The following is a 26,024-nucleotide window of genomic DNA, read 5'->3' as shown; positions in this document are numbered from 1 at the left end:
TTTTTCTCCCACAGATGCTGCTCGGCCCACTGAAACCCCGTCGCAAGTGGATTGTCGCTCTACTGTTGATGTTCTTGAAGGCTGAGGAGGGCTTCGAGGTTCTGTGGAATTCATTGTCACGGATGGAAGTCGACACCAATTTGTTGAGTATATTTAAAGCAGAGGTTGATAGGTTCTTGATTAGTCAGGGCATCAAAGGTTATGGACGGAGAGAAGGCAGGAGAATGGGATTGAGAGGGATAATAGATCAGCCATGATGGAATGATGGAGCAGATTCAGTGATCCGTATGGCCTAATTCTGCTCCTATGTCTCATGGACGGTGAATGAACCCTGTGGGTAGAAACAATATCTTTGTCCACCTGTCGGACACTGGGACAGAGAATGGTCACACTGTGGGAAGAGGCAATCTGGTCCATTCACTCACAACTAGAGCAGTACGTCGCAGAAACCAGCCTGGCTTCCAAAGACTGCATCGGAAAAGCAACCGAACATAATCAAAGACCTCACCAGCCCCAGACAGTCTCTCTTCCCTTGGACACAAGATACAAAAGCCTGAAAGCACATATCACCAGGCTCAAACGTAGCTTCTACCCCACTGTTATAAGACTTTTAAATGGTTCTCTAGTACAATAAATTGAACAATCTACCTTGTTATAATCTTGCATTTCATTGTTTATCTATACTACACTTTCTCTCTAGCTTTTACACTTTATTCCAGTGTAATCACTACAGTTTATACATCTTCCCGCTCTGTCTCCTGTAAAAATGTTATTCCCATTTCTCAGTTATTTCATCTCTGCCTCATCTGTTTCCAGGATGAGGCTTTCCATTCCAGGACATCAGCAATGTCCTTCTTTAAAGAACAGTGTTTTCTTTCCTCCACTATTGATGCTGTCCTCACTTGCAACTCCTCCATTTCCCAAACATCCACATTCACCGCATCTTCCCACTGCTTTAACAGTGATAGAGTTCCTCTCATCTTTAACTAGCCCTTCGTGGGCCTCTGCATCCAACACACCATTCTCCATAATTTCCACCACCTCCAAAAGGATCCGACCAGCAAACACCACCCTCCATTTTCCACAGGGATCACTCCCTCTGTGATTTCCCAGTCTATTTGTCCCACCCCACAAATCTCCCTCCTCACACCTATCCCTGCAAACAGCCGAAGTGCTACACCTGCTAGTTCACCTCCTCCCTCACCACCATTCAGAGCCCCAAACAATCCTTCCAGGTGAGGCGACACTTCACCTGCGAATCTGCTGGGGTCGTCTATTCTATCCAGTGCTCTCAACATGGCCTCCTCTACATAGGCGGGACCCGTTGAAAATTTGAGGGGGTGGAGCACTTCGTCGAGCACCTCCATTCTATCCGCCAAAAGCAGAACTTCCCAGGGGCCTGACATTTTAATTCCCATTCCCATTCCAGTTCCAACATGTCAGACCATGGCCTCCTCTTGTGCCAACATCTTATATTCCATCGGGGTAGCCTTCAACCTGATGGCATGAATATTGGTTTCTCCTTCTGGTAAAAAAAAATCCCTCCTCTTTCTCTCTTCTTCTGTTCCCCACTTTGGCCTCTTACCTCTTCTCTACCTGTCTATTACCATCCCCTGGGTCCCCTCCTCCTTCCCTTTCTCTTATGATCCACTCTCCTCTCCTAGCAGATTCCTTCTTTAGCCCTTTACCATTTCCACCTATCACCTCCCAGCTTCTCACTTTGTCAGCTGCCCCCACCCACTTGGCTTCTCTTATCACCTTCTAGCTTGTATTTTCCCCCCACCCCAGCCTTCTTATTCTGGCTTCTTCCCCCTTTTTTTCCTGTCCTGATGAATGGTCTTGGCCTGTAACGTCAACTGTTTGTTCACGTCTATAGATGCTGTCTGGCCTGCTGAGTTCCTCCAGCATTTTGTACGTGTTGCCGTTCCATTCTGTTATTATTTTGCCTTGTTCTACCTCAACGCACTGTGTAATGATTTGATCTGTATGAGCAGTCTTCAAGACAAGCTTTCCACCATATCTTGATACCTACGACAATATTAAACCAATTCCTTGTAAAACAGTTTCACTCTACCTTTCTCCCACAGCCAATACTTTCCATTCTGTCCAGTTCCCATTTGAAAACCACAATTAAACCAATCAGACACACTTGCACACAAGTAAAACTTAACCAACAGGATCATGAGCTGAACTTAGCAAGGACAAGTCTGTCTCCTCTTCTCTCTCTCTCTCTCTTCATTCTCTCCCTCTTCCTTCCTCGCTTCTCTCTCTCTCCTCTCTGTCTTTTTCTCTCTCTTTCTCTCCCTCTCTCCCTCTCCATCTCTCTCCCTCTCTTTGTCCTTCTCTATCTCTCTCTCCCCTCCCTCCCTCCCTATCAGGAATTCTATGGAAAGTACAAGCAAATTTCATAAGCAAAGGAACTAGCAGTTTGAGAGCTATTTAGAGATAAATCAGCAGGCTAAATCTCCGCTCGATGGTGGTCCTTACATAGGCAGACACAAATTATTTCCCCTTTAACTCCTCTGACCTTCCTGCTGAGACCTGCCCTCGCCTGTTGAAAGGGACATTGTACAGCAATGCGTTCTACTGCAAAACAAGCCCAGAGAATGGCAGAGGAAGCAGGCCAGTGGCTGCAGGAGCCAGAAGGGAGACAAAACACTGAAGGCCAGATCCAGGAGAGAAAATAAATATGAAAGAAAGAGAAGGCAGACAAATATACAGAGGAGAAGATAGGCATAACACACCAGGAGCCAGCACACACACAGCTAAAACTTCTGCAAAGTTCCTCCTACTTTCATATCTGTAGAGTTGTGGATATGGATGGATTTGCATGAATATGGCCACTTTCACGTCAATATCAGGAAATTCCAAATCACCTCACAGTAATGTCATCGTTGCTACTTTCCTAGAGGTTTGCATAGATCCGGCGTTTCAGCAGAAACTTTGACACACTTACATAGATGCAGTGTGGGGAGTATCCTGACTGGTTCCAATGCCCAGGAACGGGAAGGCCTGCAGAAAGTGGTGGATACAGCCCGGTCCATCACAGGAAAAGCCCTCCCCACCACTGTGCACGTCCACAAGGACTGCTGCCACCAGAAAGCAGCATCCATCATCATGGGCCCCCAACATCCAGTCCAGGCTCTCTTCTTGCTGTTGCCTTCGAGCAGGAGGTACAGAAGCTTTAGGTCTCACACCACCAGATTAAGGAATGATTGTTACCCCTCAACCATCAGGCTCCTGAACCAGAAGGGGATTATTTTGCATCTCAACACTGAACTGATTCCACAACCTATGAAGTACTCTACAACTCATTCTCAGTATTATAGATTTACTATTTATTATCATTATTTGCTTTTTTGTGTGTATTGGCACAGTTTGTTTATTTTGCACATTGGTGTTTGCCTTTGTGTGTTGTTTTTCTTTGATTCTGTCGTATTTCTTTGTTTTACTGTGAATGCCCGCAAGGAAATGAATCTCAGGGTGGTATAGGGTGACATACACATACTTTGATAATAAATTTGAACTTTATTTTGAATTTTTCACTCCCAAGGATTCTATAACTCATGTTCTCAGCACAATTTATCTTCTTTTGTATATTGGCTGCTTGCCAATGTTTGTTTACAGTGGTGCTAGAAAGTTTGTGAACCCTGTAGAATTTTCTCTATTTCTGCATAAATATCACCTAAAATGCGATCAGATCATCATGTACATTCTAAAACTAGATAAAGAGAACTCAATTAAATAAATAACACAAACACATTATACTTGTTCATTTATTTATTGAGAAAAGTGATCTAATAGTACATGTATTTGTTGGAAAAGTGTGTGACCCTCTGCGGTAATGCCTTCTACAAAAGCTATTTGGAGTCAGCTATTCCAATCAATGAGATGAGATTGGAGGTGTGGGTTGTGGAGGTGCCCTGCCCTATAGAAAAGATGCACAGAGTCAGGTTACTGACAGAACCTGCTCTTCTCAAGAAAGATCTGTTTATGTGCACCATGCCTCGATCAAAACAACTTTCAGGAGACATTAGAAGAAGAGTTGTAGAGATGCATGAAGCTGGAAAAGGCTAAAAAAGCATTTCTAATGACCTGAGTGTTCATCAGTCCACAGTAAGAGGAAATGTCTACAAATAGGGGAAACTCAGTACTGTTACTACTCTCCCTAGGAGTGGGCATCCTGCAAAGATCACACCAAGAGCACAGCATGCAACGCTGAAACAGGGGAATAAGAACACAAGGGTAACAATAAAAGACCTGCAGAGTTCTCAGGAACTTGCTAAAGTCTCTGTTCCTGTGTGCACTATAAGAAAAACACTGAACAAGAACGGTGTTCATGGAAGTACATCTCGGTGGAAACCACTGCTCTCCAAAAAAAAACACATTGCTGCACGTCTCAAGTTTGCAAAAGACTACCCGGGTGTTCTACAATGCTTCTGGGACAACGTTCTACATAAAAACGTGTTCTGTGGACAGATGACACAAAAGTTGAACATTTTAGCAGAACTATGTTTGGAGGGAAAAGGGCACGGCACACCAACGCCAAAACCTCATTCCAACTGTGAGGCAAGGTGGAAGAAGCATCATGGTTTGGGGCTGCTTTGCTGCCTCAGGGCCTGGACAGCTTGCGATCATTGAGGGAATCATGAACTCAAAATTGTATCAAGACATTTTACAGGAGAATGTCAGGGTAGTGGTGCGTCACCTGAAGCTTAATAGAAGTTAGATAAGGCAACAAGACAATGACCCTAAAGACAAGAGTGCACCAACAACAGAATTGTTTAAAAAGAAGAAAATTCATGTTTTGGAATGGCCGAATCAAAGCCTTGACTGGAAGGATCTAAAGCAAGCAGTTCATACAAGGAAGCCCACAAACATTCCAGAGCTGAAGCAGTTTTGTTTCTGACTGGTTTCTGACTCACTGCTGGTGAGTTAGTATCCTGGAAAAAACTATTCAATGAAGGCAAAAGAACACCCCAAGCAACTCTGCGAAAAGGTTATTGAAAAACACAAGTCAGGAGACGGTTACAAGAAAATTTCCAAGACACTGAATATCCCTTGGAGTACAGTTAAATCAATCATCGAGAAATGGAAATAGGGCACAGCTGTAAATCTGCCCAGAGCAGGCTGTCCACAAAAACTAAGTGACCGTGCAAGACTAGTAGCCAAGCTAGTGAGGACTAGTGAGGGAGGCCTCCAAGAGACCTATGAAAACTCTGGAGGAGTTACAAGTTTCAGTGGCTGAGATGGGAGAGACTGCACAGACAACAACTGTTGCCCGGGTGCTTCACCAGTCGCAGCTTTATGGGAGAGTGGCAAAGAGAAAGCCACTGTTGGAAAAAACTCACATGAAATCTCAGCTAGAGTTTGCCAGAAGGCATGTAGGAGACTCTGAAGTCAGCTGGAAGAACGTTCTATGGTCTGATGAAACCAACATTTTTGGCTATCATACTAACTGCTATGTTTGGCATAGGCCAAACGCCGTACATCATCAAAAACACACCATCCCTACCGTGAAGCATGGTGGTGGCTGCATCATGCTGTGGGGATGCTTCACTGCAGCAGGCCCTGGAAGGCTTGTGAAGGCAGAAGGTAAAATGAATGCAGCAAAATACAGGGAAATCCTGGAGGAAAACCTGATGCAGTTTGCAAGACTTGCAGGGGAAGGTTTGTCTTCCAGCAAGACAATGGCCTAAAGCACAAAGCCAGTGATACAGAGGAGTGGCTTAAAAACAACAAAGTTAATGTCCTGGAGCCGCCAAGTCAGAGTCCAGACCTTACACCAAACTGAGAATTTGTGGCTGGACTCAAAAAGGGCTGTTCACTCATGATTCCCATGTAATCTGAAACAGCCTGAGTTCAGTAAAGAGGAATGGGGAGAAGTTACAGTATCCAGATGTGGAAAGCTGATAGAGACCTATCCTCACAGAATCAAGGCTGTAATTGCTGCCAAAGTTGCATCTACTAAATACTGACTTGAAGGGGATGGATACTTATGCAATCAGTTATTTTGTATTTTATATTTGTAATGGTTTGAGATGTGTCTATTTTAATACAAGGAGTATCATGAACAAAGCGGATGAGCTTAGAGCGTGGATCAGTACTTGGAGCTATGATGTTGTGGCCATTACAGAGGCTTGGATGGTGCAGGGGCAGGAATGGTTACTTCGAGTGCCAGGCTTTAGATGTTTCAGAAAGAACAGGGAGGGAGCTAAAAGAGGTGGGGGCTTAGCACTGCTGATCAGAGATAGTGTCACGGCTGCAGAAAAGGAGGAAGTCATGGAAGGATTGTCTACTGAGTCTCTGTGGGTGGAAGTTAGGAACAGGAAGGGATCAATAACTCTACTGGGTGTTTTTTATAGACCACCCAATAGTAACAAGGACTGATTCTGAAAAGGTGTAATAATAGCAGGGCTGTTGTGGTGGGAGATTTTAATTTCCCAAATATTGATTGGCATCTCCCTAGAGCAAGGGGTTTAGATAGGGTGGAGTTTGTTAGGTGTGTTCAGGAAGGTTTCTTGATGCAATGTGTAGATAAGCCTACAAGAGGAGATGTTGTAATTGATCTGGTATTGGGAAATGAACCTGGTCAGGTGTCAGGTCTCTCAGTGGGAGAGCATTTTGGAGATGGTGATCACAATTCTATCTCTTTTACCATAGCATTGGAGAACGATAGGAACAGACAAGTTAGGGAAGTGTTTAATTGGAGTAAGGGGAAATATGAAGCTGTCAGGCAGGAACTTGGAAGCATAAATTGGAAACAGATGTTCTCAGGGAAATGTACCAAAGAAATGTAAAGAAGGCCTTCGTGAGCAGGAATAAGGAAAACCCCAAAGCATTTTACAAGTATGTGCAGAGCAAGAGGATAAGATGTGAAAGAATAGGACCAATCAAGTGTGACAGTGGAAAAGTGTGTATGGAACCAGAGGAGATAGCAGAGGTACTTAATGAATACTTTACTTCAGTATTCACTATGGAAAAGGATCTTGACAATTGTAGGGATGACTTGCAGTGGACTGAAAAGCTTGAGCATGTAGATATTAAGAAAGAGGATGTGCTGGAGCTTTTGGAAAGCATCAAGTTGGATAAGTCACTGGGAGCAGATGAGATGTACCCCAGGCTACTGTGGGAGGCGAGGGAGGAGATTGCTGAGCCTCTGGCAATGATCCTTGCATCATCAATAGGGACGGGGGAGGTTCCGGAGGATTGGAGGGTTGCAGATGTTGTTCCTTTATTCAAGAAAGGGAGTAGAGATGGCCCAGGAAACTATAGACCAGTGAGTCTTACTTCAGTGGTTGGTAAGTTGATGGAGAAGATCCTGAGAGGCAGGATTTATGAACATTTGGAGAGGCATAATGTGATTAGGAATAGTCAACATGGCTTAGTCAAAGGCAGGTCGTGCCTTACAAGTCTGATTGAATTTTTTGAGGATGTGACTAAACACATTGATGAAGGAAGAGCAGTAGATGTAGTGTATATGGATTTCAGCAAGGCATTTGATAAGATACCCCAGGCAAGGCTTATTGAGAAAGTAAGGAGGCATGGGATCCAAGGGAACATTGCTTTGTGGATCCAGAACTGGCTTGCCCACAGAAGGCAAAGAGTGGTTGTAGACAGGTCATATTCTGCATGGAGGTCGGTGACCAGTGGTGTGCCTCTTGGATTTGTTCTGGGACCCTTTCTCTTCGTGATTTTTGTAAATGACCCAAATGAGGAAGTAGTGGGATGGGTTAGTAGATTTGCTGATGACACAAAGGCTGGGGGTGTTGTGGATAGTGTGGAGGGCTGTCAGAGGTTACAGCGGGACATTGATAGGATGCAAAACTGGGCTGAGAATTGGCAGATGAAGTTCAACCCAGATAAGTGTGAAGTGGTTCATTTTGGTAGGTCAAATGTGATGGCAGAATATAGTATTAATGGTAAGACTCTTGGCAGTGTGGAGGATCAGAGGGATCTTGGGGTCCGAGTCCATAGGACACTCAAAACAGCTGCGCAGGATTACTCTGTGGTTATGAAGGCGTACGGTGCATTAGTCTTCATGAATTGTGAGAGCTGAGAGGTAATGTTGCAGCTATATAGGACCCTGGTGAGACCCCACTTGGAGTTCTGTGCTCAGTTCTGATCACCTCACTACAGGAAGGACATGGAAACCATAGAAAGGGTGCAGAGAGTAGTGGACGTGGCCCAGTCCGTCACGGGCACAGCCCTCCTCACCACTGACAGCATCTTCAGGAGGTGCTGACTCAAGAAGGCAGCACCTCTCACCAGCCACCTTTCAGGCCATGCTCATTTCTCACTGGAGGCACTGAAGCCTGGAGTCCCTCCAGGTTCAGGAACTGCTACTCCACTTGAACCAACCTGTACAGCCCTAACCTTACCTCAGCATGGAATCCGAATGACCACCGCTGGCTCTACTATGGACGTGTCTCTAATTGTGTCCTTTTTTACAAGTATTTTTCTTCTTCATTATCCTGTACATTCTATCTGTTATTTAAACCCACGTGCCTACGACACTGTTGTAAGCAGGGCTTTCATTGTACCTGCAGAATCTGCAATCTCCTTTGTGTGTCTAATTCCTTGGATGAGTGGGTTGCTCTATCAAAAGAGTTTGTGTCTGTATTCCGTGAAGTTTAGAAGAACAAGGGATGACTTTATACAAACATATCAGATCTGAATGAGGCCTGACGGCATAGACGTTGGGAACTCAGCATGTCAGACAGCACTTGTGGAGAGGAATAAATAGTCGACCTGTTGGGCCTAGACCCCTCATCAGGACTGAGAAGGAAGAGTACAGAGTCCATGTTGGGGGACGGGAAGGTGTACAAGCTGGTCGGTGATAGGTTGGTCCAGGTAGGTGGGTGGGGCCCCGATGTGAGGATCTGGAAGGGGAAGGGTTGAAGAAGAAGGAATCTGATAGGACGGGACATTAGACCAAGGTATGGACATTGCATATTGGTTGTTTGTCCATCTAGTTGTGTGTGTGGTCTTTGACTGATTCTATTGTGTTTCTTTGTATTTGGTGTGAATGCCTGCAAGGAAATGAATCTCAGGTTTGTATATGGTGACACATATGTACTTTGATAATAAGTTTACTTTGAACTTTGAAAGGGAAGGAAGAGAAGGACCAGGAGGAGATGGTGGGCAGATCATGAGCATGGGAGAGGAGGAGAAGGGGGTGAGAGGGTAACCAGAATAGGGAGTGCAAGAAGAGAGAAGAATTAGTGGGGGGAAAACAAGAGAGAGAAATCAATGATCATATCAAGGGGTTGGAGGCTACCCAGTCTGAATATGAGGTGTTGCTCCTCCACCCTGAGAAAAATGCTTTTTCTTCAAATTAAATTAAGATTTTAAGTAGTGTATCTTATTCTAAGATTCTCTGTCAAGAAGCAAAGGAGAAAGCAAGTAATGTACTAAACCTGGAAACAGAATTTCTGAAATCACTCAGCCGCTCAGGTAGCATCTGTGGTCATCAACCTGAAGCGGAAATTATCCATCTCTCTCCACACATGCTGCCTGACCTGATTGATACTTCTGTTTTCTGTTTATTTTGTAAAAAAACTGTTCTTCCCCCAAAACCTAGAAATATTTATGACTATAAATATCAGAATGTTAAGTATAGTATACTTAAGTATAGTAACTGATACAGGACTTTGTGATATGGTGCAACTCAAACTACCTGCGTCTCAATATCACCAAGACCAAGGAGATGGTGGTGGACTTTAGGAGATCTAGGCCTCATATGGAGCCAGTGATCATTAATGGAGAATGTGTGGAGCAGGTTAAGACCTACAAGTATCTGGGAGTACAGTTAGATGAGAAGCTAGACTGGACTGCCAACACAGATGCCTTGTGCAGGAAGGCACAGAGTCGACTGTACTTCCTAAGAAGGTTGGCGTCATTCAATGTCTGTAGTGAGATGCTGAAGATGTTCTATAGGTCAGTTGTGGAGAGCGCCCTCTTCTTTGTGGTGGCGTGTTGGGGAGGAAGCGTTAAGAAGAGGGACGCCTCACGTCTTAATAAGCTGGTAAGGAAGGCGGGCTCTGTCGTGGGCAAAGTACTGGAGAGTTTAACATCGGTAGCTGAGCGAAGGGCGCTGAGTAGGCTACGGTCAATTATGGAAAACTCTGAACATCCTCTACATAGCACCATCCAGAGACAGAGAAGCAGTTTCAGCGACAGGTTACTATCGATGCAATGCTCCTCAGACAGGATGAAGAGGTCAATACTCCCCAATGCCATTAGGCTTTACAATTCTACCGCCAGGACTTAAGAATTTTTTAAAAGCTATTATTAATGCTTTTTGAGATAGTGATTTAGATGCATATCATATTTTTTACTGAGTTAAGTATTGTATGTAATTAGTTTTGCTACAACAAGTGTATGGGACATTGGAAAAAAAGTTGAATTTCCCCATGGGGATGAATAAAGTATCTATCTATCTATCTATCTATCTATCTATCTTTCTCTCCACTTTTCTCTCACTCTTTTTGTGTAGCTCTCTACTGCTCTTTCTCCATTTCTGCACACATATTTCTCAGAGACAAATACACTCACACACTCACAACACACACACAATGCACACACGCGTACACAACACAGACACAGCCAGACAACCACACACACACACACACACACACATATGCATAGCACATACATACACAACACAGACGCAAACAGACAAACACATGTGCACATACACAGCACACACATCCGTACATGACATCGACACACACACACACACACACACACACACACACACACACACACACACACACACACACACACACACACACACACACACACACACACACACACACACACACACTCATCACAGAGAGTTTCTATGACCTACTGTTTTGGGGTCTGTGCATATGAGACCTGGTTATCTTGCTGTCCCGCTGATGAGACACAACAGGGAGGCTGAACCAGAGGCCAAAAATAAAAGGTCATCCAAGCCGACATCCAGTGGAAAAGTCAGACTGGGGAAACTTTCAAAGCCACCATCTTTCTGAAAACCATGCATCTCCTATTCAAAGGCTCCGCCGTGGTCCACTCTGAAACACAGGCCGGTTTTCTGCAAAGGATTTTAGACTTGTGGCGGGGAATTATCCAGAAAGTGTGGAGAATGTACTTTTAATCAGCCTGTCAAGTTCTGAGCAACAATGGCCTTTTGGGATTCTTGCTGTGAACTGTTTACAGGCCCTCCAGGCTCCAAACCACCTCCTCAAGCAACCACACTCATCCACCTGACTCAATCCAGCTGCTTCACTGTCTGCACTTTGTCTACAGTGTCTGAACACCACTGGAACCAAGCACATTTGATCCAGCTCTTTCCTCTTTCCTCTCCTCAGCGTTTCCTCCTCGTCCATGCTAAATTACGATGCTCTTCATGTCCTTTCCTGTGGTGCCTGACACCTCAGTAGTGCGGTGTCTGGAATAGAACCCTGTACTCTGATGTGGTCTGCCGGCCACGTTCCACTGATCTGTATTACTTCCATATTTCCTTATGACAAGATGGCGCTGAGCTGTGATGTCTGACAAGATCAGACGTAGCTGCTTTAAGCTTCATCGGGATGGTTTTCAGAACAAGGAGAGGAGTTAATGGTCTGGTTAGGGTTTAAGGACAGGAAGACGGGGGAGTTAAAGGTCTGGTTAGGGTTTAAGGACAGGAAGACGGGGGAGTTAAAGGTCTGGTTAGGGTTTAAGGACAGGAGGAAGGGGGAGTTAAAGGTCTGGTTAGGGTTTAAGGACAGGAGGACGGGGGAGTTAATGGTCTGGTTAGGGTTTAAGGACAGGAGGACGGGGGAGTTAAAGGTCTGTTTAGGGTTTAAGGACAGGAAGACGGGGGAGTTAAAGGTCTGGTTAGGATTTAAGGACAGGAAAATGGGGGAGTTAAAGGTCTGTTTAGGGTTTAAGGACAGGAAGACGGGGGAGTTAAAGGTCTGGTTAGGATTTAAGGACAGGAAGACGGGGGAGTTAAAGGTCTGGTTAGGGTTTAAGGACAGGAAGACGGGGGAGTTAAAGGTCTGGTTAGGGTTTAAGGACAGGAAGACGGGGGAGTTAAAGGTCTGGTTAGGGTTTAAGGACAGGAAGACGGGGGAGTTAAAGGTCTGGTTAGGGTTTAAGGACAGGAAGACGGGGGAGTTAAAGGTCTGGTTAGGATTTAAGGACAGGAAGACGGGGGAGTTAAAGGTCTGGTTAGGGTTTAAGGACAGGAAGACGGGGGAGTTAAAGGTCTGGTTAGGGTTTAAGGACAGGAAGACGGGGGAGTTAAAGGTCTGGTTAGGGTTTAAGGACAGGAAGACGGGGGAGTTAAAGGTCTGGTTAGGGTTTAAGGACAGGAAGACGGGGGAGTTAAAGGTCTGGTTAGGGTTTAAGGACAGGAAGACGGGGGAGTTAAAGGTCTGGTTAGGGTTTAAGGACAGGAAGACGTGGGAGTTAAAGGTCTGGTTAGGGTTTAAGGACAGGAGGACGGGGGAGTTAACGGTCTGTTTAGGGTTTAAGGACAGGAAGACGGGGGAGTTAAAGGTCTGGTTAGGATTTAAGGACAGGAAAACGGGGGAGTTAAAGGTCTGTTTAGGGTTTAAGGACAGGAAGATGGGGGAGTTAAAGGTCTGGTTAGGATTTAAGGACAGGAAAACGGGGGAGTTAAAGGTCTGTTTAGGGTTTAAGGACAGGAAGACGGGGGAGTTAAAGGTCTGGTTAGGGTTTAAGGACAGGAAGACGGGGGAGTTAAAGGTCTGGTTAGGGTTTAAGGACAGGAAGACGGGGGAGTTAAAGGTCTGGTTAGGGTTTAAGGACAGGAAGACGGGGGAGTTAAAGGTCTGGTTAGGGTTTAAGGACAGGAAGACGGGGGAGTTAAAGGTCTGGTTAGGGTTTAAGGACAGGAAGACGGAGGAGTTAAAGGTCTGGTTAGGGTTTAAGGACAGGAAGACGGGGGAGTTAAAGGTCTGGTTAGGGTTTAAGGACAGGAAGACGTGGGAGTTAAAGGTCTGGTTAGGGTTTAAGGACAGGAGGACGGGGGAGTTAACGGTCTGTTTAGGGTTTAAGGACAGGAAGACGGGGGAGTTAAAGGTCTGGTTAGGATTTAAGGACAGGAAAACGGGGGAGTTAAAGGTCTGTTTAGGGTTTAAGGACAGGAAGACGGGGGAGTTAAAGGTCTGGTTAGGATTTAAGGACAGGAAAACGGGGGAGTTAAAGGTCTGGTTAGGGTTTAAGGACAGGAAGACGGGGGAGTTAAAGGTCTGGTTAGGGTTTAAGGACAGGAAGACGGGGGAGTTAAAGGTCTGGTTAGGGTTTAAGGACAGGAAGACGGGGGAGTTAAAGGTCTGGTTAGGGTTTAAGGACAGGAAGACGGGGGAGTTAAAGGTCTGGTTAGGGTTTAAGGACAGGAAGACGGGGGAGTTAAAGGTCTGGTTAGGGTTTAAGGACAGGAAGACGGGGGAGTTAAAGGTCAGGTTAGGGTTTAGGGACAGGAAGACGGGGGAGTTAAAGGTCTGGTTAGGGTTTAAGGACAGGAAGACGGGGGAGTTAAAGGTCTGGTTAGGGTTTAAGGACAGGAAGACGGGGGAGTTAAAGGTCTGGTTAGGGTTTAAGGACAGGAAGGTGAGGGAGTTAAGGGTGTGGTTAGGGCATAGGGTCTGGGATGTGAGGGAGTTAGTCAGGCCGTGGTCCAGATTGGAGCTCTCCATGATCGAAGGCCAGTGATCCTCATGGAAAGATGTCGGGCCAGCAAGCTCTGAGAACAGAGTCCAGCGAGGATGAAGGCTGGTGAACCCCCCAGAGAAGACGAGTCCCCCCCAGGTTGGTGGGTCTCGGGACCATGTGGGCAGGAGGCAAGAGGGCTGGTGGCCCCGGTGAGTTCAGAGTACAAGGCTTGGAGTTTCGCATCTCATCACTGTTGAGTCCTGGCATTGATACCTATGATGAAATCCTGACCGTCAAAGACCAAAGTCAGTGACTTTGGAAAGTCTGGAGTCGAGGCCCGATGGCCAAAGCCCCTGGGCTGAGAACCTTGCAGAGATCACAGGGGAAGGCAGAGGCCAACGTCTGCAAGCCTGTGACTCCACTGGAGACGGACGGACCAGAGGCGCCCATCCTGGGGTTGGAGGACTGTTTGTGTCTGTGAGATCGGTGGGAAAGGGGCTTGTTTTACTGCTGTTTTGTTTTGTTGCATTCTGTGTTGTTCTGCCAAGCCTCGTGACGTGCTACGATGGCAGCAGAACGTGTGGTGACTCTTGCGGGCTGCCCCCGGCTCCTCCCAGGGCTGTGTTGATTGTTAATGCAAATGGCACATCTTACTGTATGTTTCAATGTACATGTGATAACTAAATGAATCGGAATCTGACAAAAGCAGCCCCTTCAGCCCACTGACAGCCAATACCACTTAACCACTGGTGGTCTCTTCGAACAGCTCAGACATGATCAAAGACCATTCCCACTCCAGTCATTCTCTCTTCTCTCCCCTCTCCTGGATATAGAAGCTTGAGAGCACATTCCACCAGGCTCAAGGACAGCTCCTATCCCTCCGTTATCAGACTCTTGAACAGATCTCTCATACAATGGTTCAAGTTAATATCAGAAAATGCATATGGTGTACAGCCTGGAATTCTTATTCTTCACAACATCCACAAAAAAGCCCAAAGGATGAATGACAGAAAATGTTAGAACCCCAAAGCCCCCTCTCCCCCCCCCACACACACAGGCAGCGGCAAAAGCATCGACCCTTCCCCCTGCCCCTACCCCCACTTGCTGCAGCAAAAGCATCAGCCCCCCCTCCACCTCCACCCAAAACCAAAGCAAAGCCTCCCCAGAGGCCAAGATCTGGAGTCCAGCAAAAACTACTGTCCACCTTAACACTTCAACATCTCAGACAGGCTCTCTCATGAGCAAGGGAGAGAGGGGTCACTCCTGCGACAGACAAGTGGGGAGACCAACAGCTCGCAGTCGGCAGCGTCACTTATTCCGAGGACTCTTGATCTCCCGACCGACTTCGCCGTGGGCCTCGCGTTTCATTTGTCTGCCTGCGCTGAGCTTCTCCTGCAACTGCAACTTGAACCACAAAGGACGACATCGTAGCGTAGCAGTTACCGTAATGTTTTACAACACCAGTGATTAGGATTCCACTCTGCTGCTGTCCATAAGGAGCTTGTATGTACATTCTCCCTGTGACCGTGTGGGCTTCCTCTGGGTGCTCTGGTTTCCTCCCAAATTCTAAAGACTTTAGGCCTAATAAGTTGTGGGCGTACCATGGCAGTGCCTGAAGCATGGCAACATTTGTGGGCTGCCCACAACACATCCTCGGACTGTTGATGCAAACAACACACTTTACTGTATGTTTCAGTGTTTCGATGTACATGTGACAAAGCTAATCTAATTAAAATATGTTGTGGGAGAACACGGAAGATTGAAAGCAGCGAGCTGGCTGCTGGCTGTGTCCCCAGAGACCCGAGATCTTTGGGCACAGAGCTCGGAAAAAGCCACGCAACAGACTTTTAACACCATAAACCAGCGAGTTGTTTTGTTATGTCTCCCCTCTCGCTGTGAAACGGGGACACCTCTTTTTCCCTTATTAGGGAGAGAGAGCCTGTGGTATGTCGAATACCGGGTGAATGAGTAGTCTTTGGGGTGCTGTAAGTCTGTGTCTTTATCGATGTTTTGCTGCACGCGCGAGTGCTCGGTGGAGGGTGACGATGCTTTTTTGCTGGTGGGGGGGTCGTTGCTTTGCTGCTGCTTATGCATGGGAGGGGGGAATTGGGGGAGATTTGGGGTTCTAATGTTTAACTGTCATTCATTCTTTGGGCCACTCCTCTGTTTTTGTGGATGTTTGCGAAGAAAAAGAATTTCAGGGTGTATATTGTGTACATTTCCTTGACATTAAATGCACCTATCGAACCTATTGACCTGCCTTCTTCATGCAGGGGGGAGACCTACTTAGGGATGGATCTGGCTCTTCAGGAGAATACTAGCGTATTATTAATCCAGGAACTGAGCTAGTGGTCAGACAACATCATCCAACCTCCACTACATTTCCTTCTCCCACAGGACAAACAAGCACAGCACATACCTACCAGCTCAAGAATGATGTTTCCTTAGTGGTTATCTGTTGAACCAACCAGTAACAAAAGGAAAATATATCCTTGGCCATCATCTCAACAGATGACATAGTTGGCTGTGAGATCCTGCTGCTTGGTTTATAACAACAGCGTTGACACATTTCAAAGTCAAGGTCTTTAGCACAGCCTGCAGTAGTGAAGGAAGATATCGAAATGCAAGCCTTTCTTCTCCAGTCTGGCTCTGAAGTGTCAGTTCCAAATCTTACAGTAAGGTCCATTGTCTGGAACGCAACAGTGTTTGAAAGCCAGTTTAACAAGTATACGGAGAGGAAAGGTTTAGAGTGTTATGGCCAAATGTTGGCATAGTTAAAGTAGGTAACTTGGTAAGTATGAATGATTTGGCCTGCATGGCTTGTTTCTTTGCTGTGACAGTTCTTCCATAACTGTGAAGCATGATTTTGAAAAATAAGTTGTCTGGTTACTCCAAAGGGAAGCATTGTTGCGCTCCTAAATTCTCCGTGTCCACTCCATTACCAAATATTCCTTGTTCCAGCTCTGGGCAAAAGACATCATTGAATCTTTCCCTGGTGATAATTACCACTTTCTAACGAAGGAACAGGGATTGTATCGTGACCTTGGGTTTAGTTTGCTTGTGTAATGCAGTGTTTCTGTTCTATGCTTCTTGTTGTCAAATAATCGACCGGCAGCGAAGCGAAGAATGGTTTTTACGTGGCCTGAGCCAAGAGGAAACAATTAAACTTAATTGTCAGCCCCCAACTCCATCTGTCCCACCCTCAATTCCCACCAAGAACCCCCTAACAACCTCCTTGAAGAATTAGAGGCCCCAGGAACAGTCAACCACCTGAGGATTAGATCTCAGCACACATTTACTCAGACATCCCGAAGGTCCTGATGCAGCCGTCAGTGTTCTGGTTGACGGGAACATTCCACAGAGAATGGCCAATGCAGCTGCTTCCTGTCCTGTTGGACATGGTTGCCTGCTTCGTCTGCAGTTAGTGCATTCTGCTCACTTCAAGTCGTAGAGTCATAGAGCACTACAGTACAGAAAAACGCCCTTTGGCCCATCTAATCTGTGGTGAACTGTTATTCTGCCTAATCCCATCAACCTGCCCTCCATACCCCTCCCATCCATGTACGTTTCCAAACTTCTCTTAAACGTTGCAATCAAACCCAGATTCACAACTTCCACTGGCAGCTCATTCCACATTTACATCAAACCGAGTAAAGAGGTTCCCACTCAGGTACCCCTTAAAAATTTCACCTTTCATCTATGACCTCCGGATCTAGTCTCACTCAAATGAATTAATGTAAGCTACTTGCATTAACTATATCTATACATAGGAACACAAGAACATTAGAAATAGGAGCAGGAGTCGGCCATCTGGCCCATCGAGCCTGCTCCACCATTCAATAAGATTATGGCTGATCTGGCCACGGACTCATCTCCACCTACCTGCCTTCTCCCCATAACCCTTAATTCCCCTACTATGCAAAAACCTATCCAACCTTATCTTAAATATATTTACTGAGGTAGCCTCCACTGCTTCATTGGGCAGAGAATTTACAGATTCTCTGGGACAAGCAGTTCCTCCTCAGCTCCATCCTAAATCTACTCCCCCAAATCTTGAGGCTATGTCTCCTTATTCTAGTCTCACCTATCAGTGGAAACAATTTTCCTGCCTCTATCTTATCTATCCCTTTCAGAATTTTATATGTTTCTATAAGATCTTCTCACAATTTTGTATACCTCTAACAAATCTCCCCTCATTCTTCTACGCTCTAGGGAATAAAGTCCTAACCTATCCAACTTTTCCATATATCTCAGATCCTTAAGTCCTGGCACCATCCTTGTAAATTTTCTCTGAACTCTTTCAATTTTATTGAAATCTTTCCTGTCATTGGGTTACCAAAAGTGCACACAGTTCTCCAAATTTGGCCTCACTAACATCTTGTAGATCTTCAACATAACATCCTTCTGTTAAAGTGAAGTGCCTTCCTGTTGTCCCCGAATTTATCCTGCTCAGCTTTCTGTCCTTTTCTGGGTGAAGAGACACCATCTGTGCACAAGTATACCCCGCTACGCTAAACCACAATAAGTAATCACAAAAACTTGCACAGAATCCAAGCCCTCAGCACCCTGGAAAGATGCAATGATGAGAACAAACTCTAGAACAGGAGAAATATTCAGGACATCTGTTTGGAAATCATCTTTAAGTTCAGGCCATAGACTTAAGGAATCCCAAGGCTAACATTGGGGTCCACATCCACAACAAATACAAAGCCTTTAGTCAGAGTCAGGTAACAAATGGGAATAAACATTGACAGTCAATAGTAGGGTAGTGGGGAAGGTTGTGGACCAGAGTACATGGTTATCTGGAAGTGGCACCGCAGCACATTTGGAATATTTGTTTAGTTTTGGTCATTCAGTTATAGAAAAAGCACTGTTAAGCTGGAAAGAGTACAGAAGAGATTTCCAAGGATGTTGCCAGGAGTTGAGGTTCTGAGTTACAGAGAATGGTTGAGTAGATTGGGATATTTTTCATTGGAACCTAGGGGAATGACAGGCGATCTTACGGAATTGTGTAAAATCATGAGAGGCATAGATAGGGTCAACTGCCGGAAGTTAGAGAATTAGAGAGGTTGTGAACTTTGATTTCTCTAACTTTCGGTAACGTCGCCCTCCCCTTTGCTCTTTTTCTGTTCCCAGGTCTGGTTACCATCTCACCCCTTCTCTTCTCCTCACCTGCCCATCACTTTCCTCACGTTCCCTTCCTCCTTCTCTTTCTCCCATAATCCTCTCCGATCAAATTCCTTCTTCTTCAGCCCTTTACCTTATCCATCTAACCCCTCCCAGCTTCATACTTCACCCTGCCCCCCACCCACCTCCACCTCACCTGCTCTCAGCTGCCACCTCCTTCTCCTCACACCACTTCCTTTTGCGACTTCTGCCCCTTTTCCTTTCCAGTCCTGATGGAGGGTCTTGGCATGAAACAATGACTGTCTATCCCCCTCTCTAGATGCTGCCTGACCTGCTGTGTGTTTTCTGTGTTGCTGCTCAAGACTCTTTTTCCCATATTTTATTCAAATTTTTTAAAGAAGAAATATGACTCAATTAATACAATTGATACATATTGAAAAAAATTAATTCAAATACATTAATAAATCCCAAGAGAAAAAAAAAGAACCCCTATCCCAAAACATAAGAGACAGAGGAAAGAAAGGAAAGGAGAGAAGAAGAAAGAAAAGAGAAAAAAAAAGAAAAAGAGTAGACATCCAGCTCTCAGAGTCAGTTTAAAATACAAATTTAAGAAACTAGCTTATAATAAGGGATATATTAATTTAAAAGAATTAAAATAAATAAGGTAAACAATCCAGGCATTTAAGTAATCGCTGCTCAAGATTTTCAGCATCTCTAATTTATATACTCTTCTGGTCTTCCCTCCATCCCATCTTAAAGTAAGAAGCTTTCCTCCATGTGGTCAATTGCATATTTGTCTAGAAGTCTGAACACTGGTCTTGTAGCTTAACCAGCAAGCTACCACCTCCCTTTAATGTTGGAAAAATGTCAAGCCTTGCAAGACAGATGTAGCTGAGGAACTTTGGAACGTGTTCTGTATTCAGCTGTTGGTAACAAGCTTGTACCTACTTGGCTAATAGCCCCTGATCTCCATAAGGCTGGAAGAGGTATTGGTGGACAGTCTTGTCTCTCAATGCTCCGGCCAGCTTGATTTTCTTCCTCGATCTATGCAGGTTGATGATGTAAATGGTGATCGATCCCCGCAGATAACTGTAGCTGAAGAAAAGGAGCAAGACAATGGCATTAGTCACCGCAAAGTGCTTCTTCTTATCATGAGATAGAACAGAAAACATTAAACCCCATCTTTCTGTGCACCATGCATCACCAGGAGATGTCAGAGTGAGCGTAGCGAGAGAGATTTCAAAAGAAGCGAGTGAGCACAATCGGGACATATTGCTTGTCACACATCACAAGGGAACATTAGGGTGTGCATAATTAGGCACTTGCCAAGGCCCGATAAAAGGAAGTTATCTTTAAGCAGAGCAGAATTTGTGTGAGTGGACCAGTGTTAGAGCGGGGCGTTCAGGTTTTGATAGAGGCTTTGGCATGGAGAGACCGAGGCTGCAGGTAGTTTTTCATGTTTTTTTTCTTTCCTGCTTATTGCACAGTTAGAGCAGTGGGGGTGCCAGGCAGGATAGTGGAATGTTCCTCTTGCGGGATGTGGGAAGGGAAGGAGACCTCCAATGTCCCTGACAACTACACCTGCAAGAAGCACGTCCAGTTGAATGTCCTTACAGACCGTGTTAAGGAATTGGAGCTGGAGCTGGATGAATACCATTACTTGGGAGTCTGAGGGGAAGATTGACAGGACATGCAGGGAAATGTTTACACCCAAGGTGCAGGGCATAGGTAACTGGGTGAGCATCAGGAGTGTGGAAAGGGATGGGCAACAGTGTGGACTGCCCCTGTGACTGTTCCCTTCTGTATCAGGTACACTGCTTTTGATACCGTTGGTGGGGATGACCCAGCAGAGGAAGCCACAACGGCCAGGTCTCTGGCAATGAGTTTGCCTCTGTGGCTCAGAAGGGAAAGTGGGGTGAAGAAGAGGCAAACTGTAGTGATGGGAGATTTAATGTTTAGACAAGACATTCTGTGGAAGAGAACACAATTCCGTATAGTATGTTGCCTCCCGAGTGCCAGGGTCAGGAACGTCTCAGATCGAGTCCACAGCACTCTTTAGTGGGACTGTAACAGCCAGAGGTTGCGGTCCACGTCGGTACCATTGACGTGGCAGGATGGGTGACGAGGTCCTGCAAAGTGAGTTGGGGGAGTTAGGGCGTTAAGTTAAAGCACAGTACCTCCAGGGTTGTGATCTCAGGATTGCTAGTGAGGCTAAAATAGGAAGATCATACAGCTTAACACCTGGCCAAGGAGTTGGTGCAGGATGCAGTGCTTCAGATTTTTGGATCATTGGGCTCTCTTCCAGGGAAAGTGGGAGCTGTACAGATGGGATGGTTTACAACTGAACTGGAGGGGGACTAATATCCATGCAGGTAGGTTTGCTGGTGCTGAATGGGGGAGGGGGAGTTGGGGTTTAAACTAGGGGGTGAAAACCAGAGTGCCAGAGCACATAATGGAATGGTTGTGGGGCAAGATGTTGTTACAAAGCCAGAAACCGGAGGTTTGAGCACAGTGGGACTAATGTACTGAAGCATGTATATTTAAAGCAAAGGAATATTGTAGGAAAGGCAGATGAGCTTAGTAGCCATTAGTGAGACTTGGCTGCAGGAGGGGCAGGACTGGCAACTTAATGTTGTGGGATTCTGTTGTTTAGACTTGATGGAGAGGAAGGATTAAAGGGGAAGAGATGGTGTAACTAGTCAGGGAAAATATCACAGCAGTTTTCAGCCAGGACTGACTGAAGAGCTTGTCTAGTGAGGCTTTAAAGGCTGGACTGAGGAATAAGAATGTTCTGATCATGTTAATGGGATTATAATAATCTCAATAGTCAGTGGGATTTGGAGAAACAAGTTTTTAGAGAGCTTACAGACTGTTGAAGGAAACAAAAGGTTGTTATAGCAGGTGATTTTAATTTCCACGTATTGACTGGGACTCCCATACTGTAAAAGGGATAGATGGGAAAGAGTTTGCCAAATGTGTTCAGGAAGGTTTCCTAAATCAGTACATAGAAGTTCCAATTAGAAAGAGTGGTACTAGATCTCCTTTAAGGCAGGGTAGGTAACAAAAGTTTATGCAGGGGAACATTTTACACCTAGTGATCATAATGACATTAGTTTCAAAGTAATTATGGAGAAAGATAGGTCTGATCCTTGGGCTGAGACTCTAAATCGGAGAAAGGCCGATTTTGATTGTTTCAGAAGGGATCTGGTAAGTGTGGATTGGGATGGGTTGTTTTCAGGCAAAGGTGTACTTGGTAGGTGGGAGCCCTTCAAAAGTGAAATTTTGAGAGTACAGAGTTTATATGTTTCTGTCAGAAGAAAAGGCGGGGATAAAAGGTTTATGTAATTCAGTTTTCAAGAGATATTGAGGTTAAGAAAAAGTAGTAAGTGCTTAACAGATATAGGCAGGAAGGAGTAAATGAGGTACTTGAGAATAAGAAATGCAAGCAAGCACTTAAGGAACTCAGGAGGGCAAAAAGAAGGCATGAGGATGCTCTAGCAGACAAGGTGAAGGAGAATCCCAAGAGCTTCTAAAGATATATTAAGAGCAAAAGGATAGCAAGGGACGAAATTGATCCCCTTGGAGATCAGAGTGGTCAACTATGCGTGGAACTGAAACAGATGGGGGAGATCATAAATGGATTTTTGCATTTGTATTTGCTCAGGAGATGGACGTAGTGTCTATAGAAGTGAGGCAAAGTAGCATTAGCTTCATGGACCCCGTACAGATTACAGAGGAGGAGGCATTTGCTATTCTGAGGCAAATTATGATGGAAAAATCTCCAGAGCCTGACAAGGTGTTCCGTCAGACCTTGCGGGAGGCAAGCGTAGAAATCATAGGAGCCATAGTAGAGATATTTATGCAACACACACAAAATGCTGGTGGAACGCAGCAGGTCAGAGATATTTATAATAGCTTTAGGCACAAATGAAATACCAGAGTATTGGAGGATAGCTAATGTTGTTCCATTGTTTCAACTAGGAAATAGATCAGTAGATCTAACATCAGTAGTGAGTAAATTATTGTAAGGTATTTTAAGGGACCAGATATTTAAGTACTTGGATAGACAGGAACTGATTAGGGTTAGTCAACATGGCTTTGTCCATGGTAGGTCATGTATAAACAATCCATTGTAGTACTTTTTGAGGTAGTTACTAGGAAAGTAGATGAAGACAATGCAGTGAATATTGTCTACATGGACTTTTGCAAGGCCTTTGACAAGGTCCCACATGGGAGGTTGGTCAAGAAAGTTCAGTTGCTTGGCATTTTGGATAGCGGAGTGAATTGGATTGGTTTTGTGGTGTCTCTACCGCCATACCAGGCAGGGCACTCCAGGCGTCCACCACTCCCTGAGTAAAAAACTTTCCCCTCACATCCCCCTTGAACCTACCCCCTCTCACCTTCAATGCATGCCCTCTGGTATTGGACATTTCAACCCTGGGAAACAGATACTCCCTCTCATAATCTTGTAAACCTCTATCAGATCTCCCCTCAGCCTCCGCCGCTCCAGAGAAAACAACTCAAGTTTATCCAGCCTCTTGTGACAGTACGTGCCCTCTAAACCAGGCATCATCCTGGTAAACCTCTTCTGCACTCTCTCCAAAGCCTCAACGTCCTTCCTATAGTGGGGCAACCAGAATTGTATGTAGATGTGGCCTAACCAGAGTTTTATGAAGTTGCAACATAACCTCTTGACTTTTGAACTCAATGCCTTGACTAATTAAAAACAAGCATTCCATAAACCTTCTTAGCCACCTTGCATGTAAATTAAATACGTAGTGCTAAAAGAGAGCTAATATAGTGAGAGAGTATGTGTTCGTTGTCTGTTCAGAAATCTGATGGTGGAGGGGAAGAAGCTGTTCCTAAAATGATAATTGTGTGTCTTCAGATTCCTGTACTGTACATCCTCTCTGATGGTAGTAAAGAGAATTTTCAGGGCTATGGGAAAGGGTGGTGAATTGCTCTTACATGGAGCCAGTATGGAGTTGATGGAATGAATGGCCTCCCTCTGTGTTGTCAGCATTCTGTGATTACTGATCTGAGCTTTACTCTTAATTCTACATTTATTGAAATATAGCTTGAATTCTCGAGCTACCACGGTGATACAATTTGCTTTTATGTCAGATGATCAATATTGTACAACCACTGGAATAACTACTACCCACCTGCTCCTTTTCCACAAATTTCTTCTCCCCTTTGGAATCTTTTACTGCTTGAGGAATTAAGCTTCCACATTCCTAACAGGAAAATCGCAACGGACACTCAAGAATTTTTCTTAAGAACATTCATACAATGTTGGCACTTTTGTTAAGACCAGGATTGATTGTCCCTATTTTTTATTATTATATGCACTCAGTGGCCACTTTATTAGGTACACCTGTACAGCTGCTCATTAATGCAAATATCCAATCAGCCAATCATGTGGGAGCAACTCCAGACACAAAAGCACGCAGACATGGTCAAGGGGTTCAGTTGTTGTTCAGAGCAAACATCACAATATGATCTAAGCGACTTTGACCATGGGATGATTGTTGGTGCTCAGATGGGGTGGTTTGAGTATCTCAGAAACTGCTGATCTCCTGGGATTTTTACACACAACAATCTCTAGAGTTTACAGAGAATGGTGCGAAATACAAGAACAAGCATCCAGTGGGTGAAAACAGCTTGTTCGTGAGAGAGGTCAGAGGAGAATGGCCAGACTGGTTCAAACCGACAGGAAGGTGACAGTGGTTAGCAGAAGAGCATCTCTGAACGCACAACACGTCGAATAGGCTACAGCAGCAGAAGACCATGAACATACACTCAGCGGCCACTTTATCAGGTACAAGAGGCTTCTGATAAAGTGGCCACTGTGCGTAAGTAATTTATAAAATCTGTAAATATATAACCTGGGACATGCATACATCACCATTCACAGGACAAGGAGAGAATGTTCTGTTGACATTCCAAGATATTAGCCCGTTGGATAAGGCTGTAGAATTGTTACTCTTCCGGTATCTTCCTTGCAGTACATCTTTCCAATGCTTGCTAGTATTTTATATAATCACCTATATAAATGTGAATTTTCCAGTAATTATGGTACAGTTGCTTCTGTATTTTTCAAGAAATCTCTTAGTTTTCTGTAGCTGGTGTCACACTAGATAAATCTGGCTTTTTTATAGGTTATCATTAGAATTTTGTTCTCTCTGTTCTCAGCACGAGATGACCACCACTGCTTCCTCTTTTGTCTTTACTTTGCTCTGTCAGCTCTTTCTTTGGTCGTTCTTTGTTCTTGTAACTCTTGGCCTGAAGGGAGTGTTTCTCCACACAGAGGGTGGCAGGTATAGTGGGAGTGTAGATGCAAGAACAGTGACAATATTCCGTACTGGGCGTTCGCATGTCGGAAGCTCTATCCCACGTTGACGTAACCACAGAAAGTACACACCAGCAGCTCTGCTTCATTACGGGTTTGAGGAGATTCAGTATGTCCAAAGACTTACAGATCTCTATGGATATACAGTGGAGAGCATTCTGACTGATTGCATTTCTATCTCATATGGACACTCCAAAGCTCAGGATCGTAAGAGGCCGCAGAAGATTGTAGACACAGCCAGCCCAATCACAGGCACAAACATCCCCACCATCGTGGATATCTTCAAGAGGTGTTACCTTAAGAAAGTAGCATCCGCCACTAAGGACCCTCACCATCCAGGACACATCCTCTTCCCATTCCTACCGTCAAATAGGAGGAACAGGAAACTGAAGACCTACACTCACTGATTCAGAAACAGCCTCTTCCCTCTGTCATCAGATTCCTAAATGGTCCGTGACCCATGAATCCTCATTATTCCTTTATTTTGCACTTTTATTTTTGTAATTTATAGTAATTTTATGTATTTGACTGTATTGCTACCACAAAATAAACTTTCATTTCATGTAAGTCAGTGATAATTAATCAGATTTCAATTTTGAAAGCTAAATAATCTCTGGGATTTATGCCCAAGTTCCAGTTCCTTAATGTAAAATGAGGTAGTCTCTAAGGCTGTGGCATTTTCCCATAAAGTGTTTATAATGTTTAAAGAGTTGGGATGTAACCAGGGGCATTTTGAGACTCAGTATGTGACTGAACTCACCTAGGTTTAGAACATAGAACATAGAATAGTATAGCACATTACAGGCCCTTCGGCCCACAGTGGTTTCCTCCTGGATTCCAGAATCAGGTTTATTATAACTGACATATTTGTCAAATACATTGTTTTGCAGCAGCA

At 44.8% G+C, this 26,024-nt stretch overlaps 1 protein-coding gene across 1 annotated transcript in view; it reads right to left on the bottom strand.

Annotated features, from left to right (window-relative positions):
- Positions 1–26,024, bottom strand: part of hpse2 (heparanase 2) — a 375,037-nt gene that overhangs the window by 11,447 nt on the left and 337,566 nt on the right. Inside the window, exon 11 of the mRNA XM_073026938.1 lies at positions 19,726–19,872. Coding sequence (XP_072883039.1) covers positions 19,726–19,872 — 147 coding nt within the window. The remainder of the gene's footprint in view (positions 1–19,725; positions 19,873–26,024) is intronic.

This window comes from Hemitrygon akajei, chromosome 23, assembly GCF_048418815.1.
Source record: "Hemitrygon akajei chromosome 23, sHemAka1.3, whole genome shotgun sequence".
NCBI classification, from domain to species: domain Eukaryota; kingdom Metazoa; phylum Chordata; class Chondrichthyes; order Myliobatiformes; family Dasyatidae; genus Hemitrygon; species Hemitrygon akajei.
This window is presented reverse-complemented; position numbering and strand designations above follow the sequence as displayed.